We start from the raw sequence: 14540 nt of genomic DNA, 5'->3' as shown, positions 1-14540 counted from the left end.
AAAAAATTTGTGGCGTATAGCTCTGGACCAAAATTTGTGGCGTATAGCTCTGGACTAGCTCAGTGTTACGGAAAATATACAACGGAAAAAAATCGATATTCTCATACTATCTATATAACAAAGTTTATCACACGGCAGTGTATTGCGCGTATGTACAGTGTGCTACTCTTCACTCCAGTGCAGCCTGACTTGTGAGCATGCTCCGTTCTGTTGACGTCAGGCGGCACTCTTCGATCCAAGGAATCTTCGGCTATGACTTATTTTGAAGAACGCATTTTTTTGCAAACAGTGTATACAGTATCAAAAACATCCCCGCACAATGAAGCTTTTAATTTAAAATGTTTCAGAGACGATATATTTCTTTCAGCGTGTATGCATTATGCATCCTGAGTACATGTTACCTCATTCCAATATGTTCCTGCGTGAAGGATTTAGTGCTTGCTGGTAAGTAAGAGCCAGACATCTGCAACTACGACCGTATATGAAAAACGATTTTGCAGGCATATTTCCCATAACGGGAAAGGGTGGCTGGGCTGGAGGGGTGGGATGTTACCCTGCCGCCCAGTTGGCGCTGGAACATGTTAACAACCATTCCGGTCTCCTTCCGGGATACCATCTCACTATGCATTACAACGATAGTGAGGTAAGCGCTCACGAGTTAAACACTAAATAGAGTAATTAGTAGGTAACGTAACTGCACACAAGTACAAATTAACCAGTACTTGGCAAAAATGTTTTAATTCACGGAGGGTAAGCCGGTGCTGTATATCGACTATATTTAGTTGGAAATCGTGTTAATTTTAATCTTTTTATAGTGCGAACCGGGAAAAGGAATAACGATTTTATACGACCTTTTATATAATGAGCCCCAGAAAATAATGCTACTCGGTCCAGGCTGTTCTACTGTGACGACAACAATTGCAGAAGCAGCCAAAATGTGGAATCTCGTTGTTGTAAGCATACTAAGATTTGCAAAATCGAATGCTTTCTGCCAACAAAAGTAATACAATTTCAGCAGCTTATGTAATTTTTAGATAAAGTTTTAGTAAATCAAATTGCAATTTTAATTTCTAAATGCGCGATTTTTTGGGCAAATATGAATTGTCACAAAAACGAAATATATAACATCTAACCTCCGCTGGCAATTTGACAATTTTTGGTTACTTATACAAAGTAAGTTAGCGTCTAATGATAATTTCTTACTCTGACTCCTAGAGTCCTACGTAATAAGTCTGTGCGAAGTGCGAGCATCTTTTGTGCACGCCAGTTTGAAATTAAACTTCGTGGTATCATTATGTCGAAGCGGGTCAATCATCGCTTTTCAGTATACACAGCTGCTTGTTGTTGTGTTCATAATATGCGCAATTGGACGACACGTTACTGTATATTGATGCTTAACTAGCTTAGCATTCTTGCAGATGTCTTATGGATCTAGTTCTCCAGCTTTATCGGACAGACGGCGGTTTACAACGTTTTTTCGGACACATCCTTCCGCTAACCTCAATAATCCGGCTTATATTCAGCTTTTTAAGCACTACGGTTGGCAAAAGATAAATATCATCCAAGAGGCAGAGGAAGTATTTGTGTCGGTATGTCGTAATAATTTATTAGTTATACGAGTATATCGGTTTTAACCAATAATCGTTTTATCAGAGCGTCGAAAATTTGGAAAGGTTATGCAAGCAGAATAAAATTGAGGTGGTCACGCGGCAGTCGTTTTTAAAAGATCCCGCGGAAGCAGTGAGAAATTTAAATCGCTCGGATGCCCGGATTATTGTGGGGCTGTTTTACGAGAAACCGGCACGTTTGGTATTCTGTGAAGCCTACAAAAATAATCTGTACGGGAAGCGCGTTGTATGGTTGATTATCGGTTGGTATGCCGACAACTGGTACGAAGTCGATCCGGATAAGGATCCGGATGTGAATTGCACCAAGGAAGAACTGAAAGAAGCACTGGAAGGCCATCTTACAGCGGAATCGTTAATTAGAAATTCCAACAATGTCTCCACCCTTTCGGGAAGGGTAAGGGTATATTAAACTGTTAAATATTTTATTTTTACTCTGCCTAATTTCGTTTTGTTTTTATTTTTAATTTGTTCCCGACTTTGCGGGAGCATAGCCATTTTATTTAATAATTTTCTAGTAAGTATCTCTGCTAATGCATAAATTTAACGCGGTTGTTCTTTTTATTAATGCATCAGACGACGGAGCAGTTTTTCAACGAACTGGGATCTCGGCTTACTACGAAACCGACGGAAACACCAGGTTACGTGGAAGCGCCGCTGGCGTACGATGCGGTTTGGGCCATCGCGCTAGCATTTAACCGGTCCATTCAAGAGTTAGCTAAATACGGGAAACTGCTCGAAGATTTTACGTATTCCGACGAATTCACATCACAAGTCATTTATAACGCAACGCAGAATACAGAATTCGAAGGGGTTTCCGTAAGTGTATACCTTCGCTGATTTTGGTTGATTTTTAATTTTCCTCTTGCGACAATAATAATTTGGGAGTTATATAATTACGACAGGGTCGGGTTTCGTTCACGAGTGAAGGCGATCGAATAGCGCAAACCCAAATCGAGCAGATGCAGGATGGCCACTACAAGATTCTTGGCTATTACGACCCGGATATCGATGTCATCAACTGGGAGAACGGCCGACCTCGTGATCGCTGGATTGGTGGGAAGCCGCCACGTCATGAAACATTAAAATATCCACAATTCCGCATTGTCGAACGCTTTCTGTTCTGGTCCATGGTGACTTTGGCGGGTTTCGGCATTGTTCTGGCGATATGCTGCTTAATTTTTAACTTCACGCATCGCATGCGCAGGTTAGTAGCATATACTTAACAAACTCCGGACATCTATACGCAAAGCTACAGTCTGTAGTTTACAGTATACTGTCAGTTCCTATGAATATACATACCGGCTATTTGTGTAATGGTTTTAAAATACAATACATGCGCCCGGTAGACATGTATATCTCTACTCGTAGATGCGGGAAATTAGCTTAAGTTTTTCCGCATTCTTCTATAGGAGGCAATTCCAAAATTTCATCTAAACTTTTATGGTAGGTTGATTCAGCTATCGCATCCAAACATCAACAATCTCATGCTTTTTGGCATCGTATTGTGTCTGATATCTGTGATCTTACTCGGACTCGATAAAGCATTCGATACATTGATCACAAATGAAAGGTTTTATATGCTATGCCAGGTAAGAAAATTTAAATTTTTAAGCCACCTTTCGTAAAGTTGAGTTTCTTAATGTTGCCAACTTTTGGTTTACTGTAGGCACGGGCCTGGATACTAATGACCGGGTTTACGTTGTCCTATGGATCAATGTTTTCGAAAATCTGGAACGTCCATAGACTCAGCACTTACGCAAAGAAAGAAAGCAAGGTACCATAGCCCTGGGGCTGTTGCAACAAGAAAACCTAAACAAGTTTAATTTACTCAATGAGATTTTTAGATGTTCGATTTAGAAGATCTGTTCCATCTTTTCAGATTTGACCATGTATTTCGCTTCGGTTTACATTTTCTAAAAGAATTCTCTAGGAGTCGCCATTTTACACACTTAACTATTTCCGAACTATTGTACTAACAATAAGGTCATAACAATTACGTTTTACGTTTTAGCTTGCATATTTTAAGGAGCACATTCAATTTTAACGATGCAGTGTGAATATTATTATGAATATAATATTATGAATGTACATATTATGAATATTCTGTATTATCATACAAAATGCACTCAGTATGGATCATCATTGTACTCGTATAAAACTGTAAGAGAAATACATACAACAGAATATCTATATTATTACAGTACAGGTCTAATAGATAAGGAGATTATTATTTTTAACAAAATTAACTGTGAAAGTCGTGGCTTATTGTACACTCTTCCTAGTCGTAAAATAGGTGAGTACAGAGTTAAACCCACGATATTTTGTTACTCATGTCTCCTTTAATTTCTACGTTTAATTCGTAATCTGGCCCCCACGTGTCGCTGAACCTACCCTTACGACCAACCCATTTTTTATTTCACCTATTCGGTCTCATCCCCCAACCCTATTTGCAGCGCGAAGCTCGCCGATCAGCCGGTAGAGGCAGTTTTCGCAATAATACCAGCTTCGCAGAAATACGTACCTTCTCTTCCCTTGTGCAGACCCAGGTTAGAAGCTCCGTCACTTTTGTGTTGTCCTCTTTATTTTCATGCATGATCATAAATTTTATTGCATCCCCAGATTGTCTGCTTTCCTTTTCGCAAAATCGTTGCATGGCTGCGTTTTGCCCGTATACCAGTTCCAGTTTTAATTTTGATTGCCTGTACATACACGTAGGTCAACGTGTGCGTAAGAACTTTTTTGTAAAGGTCATTATATAGTTAAAGGTTATTCGTTATTCTCTGCATGTATGATTTACTGTATTTAAAATCCGCATGACGATAACCGTGAAACCAGAATTTTCTGACAAGAAAGCAATGCAGGTACACTGGACTTTTTTTTAATATTTCAGAAAGTGGAATCATGGCAATTATACATAGTGGTGATCGCACTGTTAGTAGTGGACATTCTTATTCTTGCGCTATGGGCCGGTATCCATCCTATGGATCTGGCTCCATATAAATTCCCACCGGAAAAGGCTACAGATACGGATGAAGATATTGAGTATGAGCCTGTACTATGGCAATGTGCTTCTCCCCACGACACCATCTGGATGGGTATGAGCTTGCTTAGAATGCAGTGTCGATCAAGGTAGTTTTTCTTGTCACAGCACATAATTTATAGAAGTGCTCGTCTGAAGCTGCATAACAAGATTAGTCAACTACTTACTGACGTTACTGTAGCTGCATTGGCAAAGGTCGTATACTGCACTATTATGTTTGCAGGTGTCATATTCGCATACAAGGGCCTCTTTTTAATATTTGGACTCTTCCTGGCTTATGAAACGCGGAGTGTCAAAATCAAAGAACTGAATGATTCCCGCTTCGTTGGAATGAGTATATATAATGTCGTGGTGAGTTACTGTACATCTTAACAAATGCGAGTTAGTAATTGTCTGAAATTATTTGTTAATTATGTATTGAAATCAATTACTTTTAAGAAAATAATAATAACTGATGCAAATATTTATATCAAATACTGTCTTTGTTTGGTCGAGGGGTGTGTGTACAAAATACGGCTGTAGCAGCTTTAACCAGCCACAATTATCCGCAGTAATTCCAAACTTTTTCCACATTTGCAGATATTATGCATCATTACGGCACCGGTGTCGCTGATAATCAGCAGGCAACATAATGCAAAGTTTGCATTCGTTGCTCTTTCGATTATGTTCTGCAGTTTCCTCAGCATGGGATTAATTTTCGTTCCAAAGGTAAGTTTCTATAAAAAATCTTACCAGATTTCTCAGCAGTGAGAAAGCAATAAAGTAAGAAAGGTCGCGCTGACGTTTGCAGATTATTGAGATCTACAGAAGGAAAACAGAACATTCTGACAGCAAGAAATTGGAAGATTCCATTCCATCTCGCGAGGAAGAGGAAAAATATCAAAAATTGCTTGGAGAAAATGAAGAACTGAAAAAGCAGATTCAAGAGGTTAATTGTGCAGTTTTAAAGTCACCAAAGTATGTAAGGCTGTATTATATGGCGCGCAATTGTTTGTGAATGTCTGTACAGAAGGAAGAAAAGATAAAGATGCTTCAAGGACGAATTAAAGATAGAGCGTCAGAACGTGCGCGATTGACGCTGGAGTATCAGAAATCCAAGGAGGCCGAACAGAATGTTAGCAGTTCCTCCCCCAAACAAGCCGAGACATCCGGCGAGAATATGGTTGTTCCAGATCGGGTGGAGCAGAAACGCCATAGTGATTCAGCGCTTCCCAGCAGTACCGGTGCGTAAGTACGTGGATTGCACAAAAACTACGCACTGCTTGGTTTCGTTTCAGGTTTAATAATATAACACATTTATTGCAGATGAATATTCAACACTTAACAGTATTCAAGATATTTAATTGGGCAACTACTTTTATCAATGTCTTCTTTTGTTTGTTGCAGTACGTATACAATCTCCATTTTGTATAGAAAGAGCGCAAACAAAACGTTGTTGATCATGCTGTTTAGAGCTTGTTTTTAATCTTAAAAATAGAAGTGCTAATGCGTATGTACTCGTACTTATGCTTGCATTAGATGTGTTGCGAACTCTGTTCCTGCGTTAAGTAGTATATTTGTCTTCGCTTCAAACAGTTTTCGTGGTCGTCTTGTGATGTTTTTCCCAAGTGCTGGTTATGCTTGCCACACTGTGATAAATTCAACAATCAAATTTAATTTGAAAAAAATTTATTAATATTGCTGGTTCAAGCCTTACAAATTTTTTAACTTGCTGTCATTTTATACAGGAAGACGAGACTGTAAGATTATACAATAACTAGAAGCAACGAATCCAGCTAGAATAAAGATTCCAGGAAACATGCTTATATTTGATCACAGGGTCGCTTAAAAAAGCGGACGTTGTTTAGAAACACAGATAGCTGCAAAAAAAGAAGTTTTTTTATCGCATACACAAGTGCATTAACAGTCGGCAAGACCGGCTTCTGCATAATTTTATCAGCGTAATATCATCTGTACAAGTAGTAACTGCCAGGTTACTGCATTATTTTACAAAGTGTTTTGAGCATTAGAAATTTAGAATTCTTTCTTCTACCGAAATTACAGAAGGTTGTCTGAAGTACTTGAGGATGCTTCAACTAGCTTAAAGCGCTCGAATGAATACCCTTCAAGAAGGAGCCACGAAAGATCATAGTCTAAAGTGTCGGGCGACTGTACGTAAAAATTGGAAACTTGATGCAGTCTTTTTGTATGTCTGTAATGATTCTCGGAATGACCGTACGATTCGTGTCATAAGCTGTACAGCGCAAAGTGTGGCGCTTTTGAAGTTAGACAGTAGCAGCGCTAAAAAGAAGCACACACGTACCATCGATGGTACGAACGCTGTTGGCTGACCTTTACTTTCTTTACTTGTCAAAAAGACACGCGGGAAATCGGGAATTTGGACACGTTATGAGTATATACAAAACGTTGTAAGCATGTGCAGTTTGGAAGACTCTGGATCATTCCTTTTTACGTCGATCAACAAAATATAAGGAAAAAGCTGCTGTCCAAGAAAATCCCGTGATTGCCGCAAACTCTTAACTAGCTGATTGGCGGCTTATCTATTGTCGTTTAATCTGCCAACAGGTCCGCAGATGTCCAGTGCTAGTCATTTCCGGATGAGCGAGATTCAACTGCTACACGGGCAGGATGAGTCAAGTGCCGTGGAATGTATTACACTCCATAAACAATGCCGTTAACGAGCTTTTTGATGCAAAACCATGCGACATTTTCAGACGGAAAAGTCCCACGGCCCGTAATGAAGCTTGGTATATGGCGGGAAAGCCGGATGGGTTAGGCTGGATGACGCCGCACCGAACCCACCATGCGCCTGTATATTGGGGAAGCGGGATGACGTATCAGCCCGTCAACACATTGGATGAGAAAAGTGTGTTCTTCTCCGTGATTTTAGCGCCCATGACAGCACTTATTCCCGGTTATGGCTGTTGACGATCAATGAGCCTGACAGTGCAGTCACAGCTTATGCCGAGACTGCAGAAGACGAAGCACTGCATGTCTACTTTACACGTAGGGTACCGCAACCCGCTAGTGTATCCTGAGGAAAAAAAGAAATTAAATCACTTGATTCACTCTCTTCCGTCTGATTACAGTGTTCAGTAAAGCACGCATGTGTAACATTCATCCCGTTAAGCCGGCCAAACATGGTATAACATGTACACTGTACGCCACATTGGGTTTGTAGGACTGGGTGGGGCCATTAGCCGACAGCTGGTCATTGGTGAGCCGCTGCGCAGCCGTACTGGTACAGTGAATATAATACGGTTACTGCGTCTGGACTGGATCATTGGGGCTCAGTTCCCTGCTAATAATCCCCCACTGTTGGAATCCCGTTACGTCTGCTACAGCGTCGCGTTGGGTGTAATTCCCTCGGTGCTATTTCTTACTCGTTTCTTTTAGCTCAATTAATGTTTAAACCCGAAGCCTGAAACCATTGATTAATCCCGCGCTTTTCTTACGGGCACGCACTACTCACGCTTGTTCAAGGGAGAAGAGCTTTGTAAACTTCCCGGATCGGCTGATTAAATTAAAAGCACGATTTTATCACGCAGTTGGCATTTCGACTGCATAGTTCACCTTACCCACTTTCCGGAGTTGCATATGTATAGCGTGATAGTGAACTTGACACCCGGCTTTTTATTGGATGCTGGATTATTTATTTTGCTGGAAGTGATTGCTTGGAAGCCGGTCTGGTTGTGTTTTTGCCGGTGCGCATAATGTAGCGCAATGGCCTGACAAACGTGTACATAGGCACTATTTGTGTCTCGGAGTTGGATGTGCGTTGTGATTTTTTTCGTGGGAAAAGTTCATCTATTATACTCCAGGCCATTCCCTGGCAATGGGAGTGGATGATCATTAAGGCCATTAGGGATTCGCTGCTGTTGTTCCCTAATGGTATGTGTAATGAATCCCAATACGAGTGCAACCTTGGGCGATCCAGAATTTCCGCCGAAGAACGGAGTCATTATCAAGCAGGGTCATCTGTTTGTACAAGAAACCAAAAAGTTGCTGTTTATGAAATGGAAGGTATTAAGCCACTAATAAATTAGTCGCTATTTAATTTTTGCCAGAAGTAGAAAAAATTATTATTCCAAAAAATGATTTGATCGTTGAATTGACACAACAATGTCTTATACACTAGAGAATGCTTGGAAGTATGCAGGTACGGGTACAATATGCATGTAACTGTGTATTATGAAGTCCATCACGAAACGTTTGGGGGTTTGGTGTAATAAAAGCGTACAGGGAAATTCTATCTTTAAAGTACGTACGTACGTACATGATGAGCCCGTTGACTGCTTGCGTAACGAGCAATTTTTCAAGCCGTTAATTACTTACTTCCACAGAATAACTGCCCGTTAAAATTTATTATTCATCACACCATTTGTGGAATTTCCTCCTAATTCCACACATGATGACAGCCTGTAATATGGGACAACCGGAAGTAGTGCCACACACTGCTTAACATCCCGGATAACATGAACCGGAAAGGCAAAATATTCCAGTGTTGAAGCAACAAAACTTCAGCGTTGAAGCATAGGTTTAGATGTTATGATTTAAAAAATACACTATTTTTCATCGTGTTTGCCAAGCCAGTTAATTATTAGCAGATGAAATCAAAACAAGAAAACATTTAGAAGCCACAGGCTGACCCACGATTTATTTGCGTACGTACAATCTGACTAAATGAGGAGGCTACGGTCTATGTTAAAAAGCCAGCGAACAGCCTTTTTTGCCCGCTGAGGCTGGTTGATCAATGCAGCCTCTCTGTTGTGACTATAAATAGACCGAAGACAGCGCATTCCGGTGCTGCCAAAAAGCGCAAGCGGAGTGCTGCCTTGCTGTATCGATCGATCGGCACATGTGTGTGTGAGTGGGTAAATCCGCTCGCATTCACTTGCACACTTATGAGTGTGGCTGTCTGTGCGCGTACTAGCTGTACAAACCGGTTTTCGCTGTCTTCGCTACAACGCATACCCTAAACCCGTAGCTTCCTTTCTTGCTCGCATTGTAGTTGAAATATCTTAACCGACAAAGAGCTACGTCTACTCTCGAACTGCGAAAAACAATTATGTTGTCAAGAATAACCACCTTCCTCTAGGATATCAATATGGAAGAACGCTGAAATAACTGTATCCTGAGATTTTCTATGCCCTTACAAGTACATGTATAATCAAAGATTTTGATGCATTTTCCGTTTGTTTCCCGTCTGTGCGTGCAGCTAAATACTGTATACATATTAGAGTTTTGTATTCGAACGCCTTTATCGTAATGTTGACTGTGCTGTTTATGCGAGACACTTTCTGCGCATTTGTAATACGTAGTAATTCTTTCCTCGCTTCCGTCAGTCACCGCATGCGGCATTCCATAATATCCCTGAAATCAGCGGGCAGGGAGGAGAAACTACCAAATCTCAATCCATCATTGTTAGTTGCTTAACGGTTATGATCAATGCAGCTTTACAAATTCCTTTTAAATATGTGTTATGAGAAGACGGGCACATAACAAACATCACAAACACGATCGATCGGCAGGGGTTCAGCCGTTATTCTTACGAAATTGCAAAATAATAACGGACTGTCAGTGTGATATTTTAATATCAGATACGAGAAGTCCTATTTGACAAAAGTGTAAATCGATCGCAGACTGTTTGAACAGCTGATTACTTCCGGTTCGTCGTGCTGCAGAATGCCAGATTAGCCGAACACCTCAACTTCCGCCGTGTGACCTATGCGTTATTGCATCTATTATGTATGCGCTGTAGATGTTCATTTAAGTTCTCACATGACGGCTACTTGGTAACGTCCTGTTTTTTTGTGGAAATTTCTTTATCCTGAATTCAGAATCAGACAAGTCAATACAGAAAAACTGTGTTTGTAGATAATAAGACAGTAACACTTAAATTTGGTATACCATTTTGCGCATAAAAAGTGACAGTGTTGTGCGTCTGAATGCGTAAACAATGTACACGGCACAGGAAATATTAGAATTTGATTTCTTTATTTCTGTATCGCGAAATCTCCAGACAAGTAAAACACAGAGCAGGCTAAAAAGGTAAACTGCAAAATCAATAAGCGATTTAACAAAATTAAAAGATCTTGTACGACCCACACTCTCCTTAATACGAGTCGAAGTATTGGTTGCTTCGAATAAATTTTAAGCATAAGTTAAAATTGCCAATTTTTAAATTAAGTTTCAATGATCTCAGTTTAGTTGTGCTTACCAGGGCACATACCGAAGCTATAAATTCAGAAAAATCTTATTTTTTGCAGAAAGGTAGAACAACTATGTAGGATGCTTAAAAAAATTATTCCATGTGCCATGGCCAATGGGCGTGGCCAGAACAAAATTTAAAAGTTAATCCTGCACCGTGCTGTAGCCGATAGGAAATGCCGTGAGACTGATAACGTTTATACTGGAGTCCTGGACAATCCGGCAGCGAAGGCAGTTAACTCGTTCGAAATATGTTTTGTTTATGCTGTACTTTATATCTATCTGTACTTTTTCATTAGAAACGATTTACTTTGATTTGTGTAAGCAATTTTTCGATTATTACGGGGAACTTGTAAGTCATAACACACAGAAGCATTGCCAATTCAGCCGCCTGCGAAATGGTTTTGTAAATGGTGCAACGCATGCTTTAACTTTTTTTAGTCGAGACATATCGGTACGCGCGTGTTACCTAGGATTTGTCGAAAAATTCCTAAGAAAAATTCAAATACACAATTAAAGTAAACAGCAGTGAAAACCGGTCCTGCATCAAAAGTACAATCTCGTGATATTTCCTATAGGCTACAGCACAGTGTAGGAATAACTTTTAAATTTTGTTTTGGCCACGCCCATTGGCCATGGCACATGAAATAATTTCTTTAAACATCCTACATAGTTGTTCCACCTTTCTGCCAAAAATGAGATTTTTCTGAATTTATAGCCTCGGTATGTGCCCTGGTTAGACAGGAGTGGTGTAACCATAAACTGGCAAGTCGGTGTTTATTATCGAAATATATCGATAAAAAATAATAGAAAATGTGCATTAATTATCGAAATTAATCTGAATCGCTCCATGATAAGTTTTTACGATTTCTCTCACAATCAGTAAGCCAAACAGTTTTTAGAAGACTAACTGCGTGAATAGAAGTATAGCAAATGCAGTTACTCAGCAATTCCAAATAATGCATACATAATTTCCATACTAATGAAATCAAAATTATAATATCGTATTGCCTTAACCGTATAAATGCGTATTAATTTCCCTATTCAGGTGTGGCGGAAACGATGGATTTGCCTGCGCTATCTATCAAACAACGCTACACCAGTTCTGCAGATCGACACTCGTAACGCCGTCCATACTTCACAGAATTTGCTCAATCTAAGCCAGGAAAGCCAAATTGAAATGATTGACTACAGTGGCCAGCAGGATTTAGCCAGCGCTAAAGCTCTTCAATTAACACTGGATACGCTGAGCGAGCCACTATTGTTCAAACATCCTTCGCAAACCGAAATGACCGACTGGATGGCGGCTTTCCGGTTGACCGTGGCATTGGGTGAAACCGGTAGCATATGCTCCGATACCGACTCCAGCATCTGGAACGACTCACAGGCAGCTGCCTCGCCGGTTAGTTCCGGCTCTCCCATTAATCCGTTTTCTGGAGCAGGTAACAAAAAACTGTATATTTCATACCCAATGTATATGGATTGCACAGTGATGGTTACCCGGCCAGCACAAATAATAAATCAGCTTTATGGTGTAGTCTTAAATTTGCAGAGGTTCCTCCTCTTACTTACACTGTGAGAGTTCGCACGGCCAAGGCCAGTCCGCTGGCAGAAAAGCTGGGCTTTGTTTTTGATCAGGAATACGAGGTCAGAATGTCGCCCCAAGACGTGGCGTTTCATTCCGCCGACGGCAACCACGAGATTATGCCGGTACAGATTGCGCTGCTCCATATGCGGAAAATATATTTGGAAAGCAGCAGCGGAAATCCCGATGTGGTTCCCAACAGTGATCTGGTATGCATCGAAACGACAAGGTACCACAAGCAGAGCATAGGAACCAGGGTTTATAATGTTGAAAAAGGCCCAAGAAGCTGCTTTATTAATTTTAGTACGAATCAGTGCAGGCTAATGCTACAAAGTTTTGCGCAGGTACCATACTTAAGCAATTCGATTTCGGGCATATACTATTATTTGATTCGGCAAGGCGCCTATTCAACAAAACATAAGCCAGCGCTGAATTGCACTTCTTAAAATGATTAAACTGGATTTAATTCGGGCATATTGATTTCTCCTGTTGCTATTATTAGACAATCGCCTGCTGGTGAAGGTGTGTTGAAGTTGGAAACAGCTAACCCTCATGACCTTACCCATCATCTCCGGACATTGTTGGCTGGCCCAACTAACATTAAGAAAATACTGGCTGATCAAGAGCGATTATCGGTGAAAAGCCGAAGTAGGTGACCCCTTTTCATTAGCAACGGGAGTAACGCTGCAGGCTGTTAACGTGACATATAGAATTCGTGGGTAATTGGAGGGAGTGGCAAAGCTTGTGGAGAAACAAAACTCCCACCATTACAGCTGCTAGAAATTCGTTACTTACAAGATTTTCAACCTTATAATTGCTTTATTTTCACAATTAATTAAGTGAAACTATATAGAAAACATCGAATAGTATAGTCGTTGTAGTGTCATAACTTTTAGCAAATGTTTTAGCATCGCGGCGTTCGCGACCGGTATCCGAGCGACCAAGGAAGCGTCCGCTCAGCTTCATGGGGAATAAAGGACGCTTTAGTACCGAGCAGACGTCCCCGGTAGCCGGCAGAGCACCGCGTTTGACCAACCGGGAGAACTCTGTGCGGTCAATGACGGGTTTAAGGAATTTCCAGCATATGGATTCTCGTGACAGCGAACATTCCAGCACCGGTACAAGTGAAGCGGTTTCCGGTGCTTCCAGTTTGAACCGAATCGCTCAAACCGCGCAGGATGCCGGTTTAGCCGGAAATTCGTCCCAGTAATTCTACCCATTTAGTGTTTTTTGATTTCGCGTTTTGCATTACGTTAAAAACGGTTTTAGAAACCAAAACTGTGAACACGCATGAAGCTATAGCGAAATGATTCAATTAAAGTTGTAAAATTTCTGCATGATAGTGTAGATGATGCGATTCAAAAATACTAACCAGTAAGTAAAAGCCTATAATAATAGCTGTATTCCTAATACAGCTCCCATGAGTCCATATTGCCATTTTACACCTACTGGAAGAAGACTGCCGCTGTAAGGATTCATTGCGATATGATGCTATTAAATCAGAAACGTAAAAAACTAAAACAAAGCTAACCATAATTATGCCACGATATACATCGTAAGTAAGTATTTTCTGTACAGGTGTACCTTGAAATAACAAAAGTACCAGTACTAGTAATGGCGAAAATAAACTTCGTACACATCTTCTTAAAATTCTGTGCATTTTACTAATGTTTGTTTGAGGATGCATTTTTTAACTCTGTTTTTCTTGAGTTTACTGATTGCACATATTCCGGGTCATTATTTAGCAGTCGTAGCCTCTTACACCACCGTGAAAATAACACCGCGCTGTGTCCAGCTGTTATTCCGGCCTTTAGTTGAACAGTGCAGTTTGATTTTGATTTGAGAGTGACCACAGCCTGCATGCAGCAATCTTGTCGTCATAATAAAACCATACGACTGCAGGTCAAAGTTAGCCTAATCGTAATTAGCTTTTGCAGTCCATTCAAAGAGTGAAAACAACTTTAGGGAATTTTGGAACGCAGCAAACAATCGTGCTGCATGGCGGGGCAACGATATTACTAATCTCGATGAGACAGCTTAAACAAAATTGCAGGCATTCATTTTGATACACCCGCTA

The 14540-nt window shown here is 40.5% G+C and overlaps 2 protein-coding genes across 6 annotated transcripts; both read left to right on the top strand.

Moving 5' to 3' along the window:
* The first annotated feature begins 242 nt into the window (after nucleotides 1-242).
* Nucleotides 243-6365, top strand: LOC129588504 (gamma-aminobutyric acid type B receptor subunit 1-like). Of its 5 annotated transcripts, none has more exons than XM_055482725.1 (16): nucleotides 243-444; nucleotides 501-643; nucleotides 816-953; nucleotides 1419-1589; nucleotides 1654-2022; nucleotides 2202-2444; nucleotides 2531-2832; nucleotides 3076-3217; nucleotides 3295-3402; nucleotides 4082-4174; nucleotides 4519-4723; nucleotides 4892-5019; nucleotides 5248-5376; nucleotides 5459-5596; nucleotides 5678-5891; nucleotides 5974-6365. In XM_055482725.1, exons 1-16 carry the CDS (start codon nucleotides 339-341, stop codon nucleotides 6009-6011), a joined length of 2667 nt encoding a protein of 888 aa, XP_055338700.1. In that variant the 5' UTR covers nucleotides 243-338; the 3' UTR covers nucleotides 6012-6365. The 5 variants fall into 5 exon arrangements, with proteins under 5 accessions (XP_055338700.1, XP_055338703.1, XP_055338701.1 ...); XM_055482728.1 differs by having other exon boundaries at nucleotides 5678-5895; XM_055482726.1 differs by having other exon boundaries at nucleotides 5678-5899.
* Nucleotides 6366-7796: 1431 nt separating this feature from the next.
* LOC129588510 (uncharacterized) lies at nucleotides 7797-13842 on the top strand. Its single transcript, XM_055482747.1, has 5 exons — nucleotides 7797-8691; nucleotides 11927-12320; nucleotides 12431-12692; nucleotides 12966-13111; nucleotides 13372-13842. Exons 1-5 carry the CDS (start codon nucleotides 8557-8559, stop codon nucleotides 13671-13673), a joined length of 1239 nt encoding a protein of 412 aa, XP_055338722.1. The 5' UTR covers nucleotides 7797-8556; the 3' UTR covers nucleotides 13674-13842.
* Nucleotides 13843-14540: the final 698 nt, after the last annotated feature.

The sequence above is a fragment of the Paramacrobiotus metropolitanus genome, unplaced genomic scaffold, assembly GCF_019649055.1.
Source record: "Paramacrobiotus metropolitanus isolate TYO unplaced genomic scaffold, Prichtersi_v1.0 Parri_scaffold0000030, whole genome shotgun sequence".
Lineage (NCBI taxonomy): Eukaryota > Metazoa > Tardigrada > Eutardigrada > Parachela > Macrobiotidae > Paramacrobiotus > Paramacrobiotus metropolitanus.
This window is presented reverse-complemented; position numbering and strand designations above follow the sequence as displayed.

Excerpts from the sequence above, each read along its gene's own strand:
- LOC129588504 (XM_055482725.1), top strand. The coding sequence starts at position 339 with ATGTTTCAGAGACGATATATTTCTTTCAGCGTGTATGCATTATGCATC. Across the intron at positions 2,445-2,530 it reads CAGAATTCGAAGGGGTTTCC|GGTCGGGTTTCGTTCACGAG; the intron begins GTAAGTGTATAC and ends TAATTACGACAG. Across the intron at positions 5,597-5,677 it reads TGAAAAAGCAGATTCAAGAG|AAGGAAGAAAAGATAAAGAT; the intron begins GTTAATTGTGCA and ends ATGTCTGTACAG.
- LOC129588510 (XM_055482747.1), top strand. The coding sequence starts at position 8,557 with ATGGTATGTGTAATGAATCCCAATACGAGTGCAACCTTGGGCGATCCA. Across the intron at positions 8,692-11,926 it reads TGCTGTTTATGAAATGGAAG|GTGTGGCGGAAACGATGGAT; the intron begins GTATTAAGCCAC and ends TTCCCTATTCAG. Across the intron at positions 12,321-12,430 it reads TAATCCGTTTTCTGGAGCAG|AGGTTCCTCCTCTTACTTAC; the intron begins GTAACAAAAAAC and ends TTAAATTTGCAG.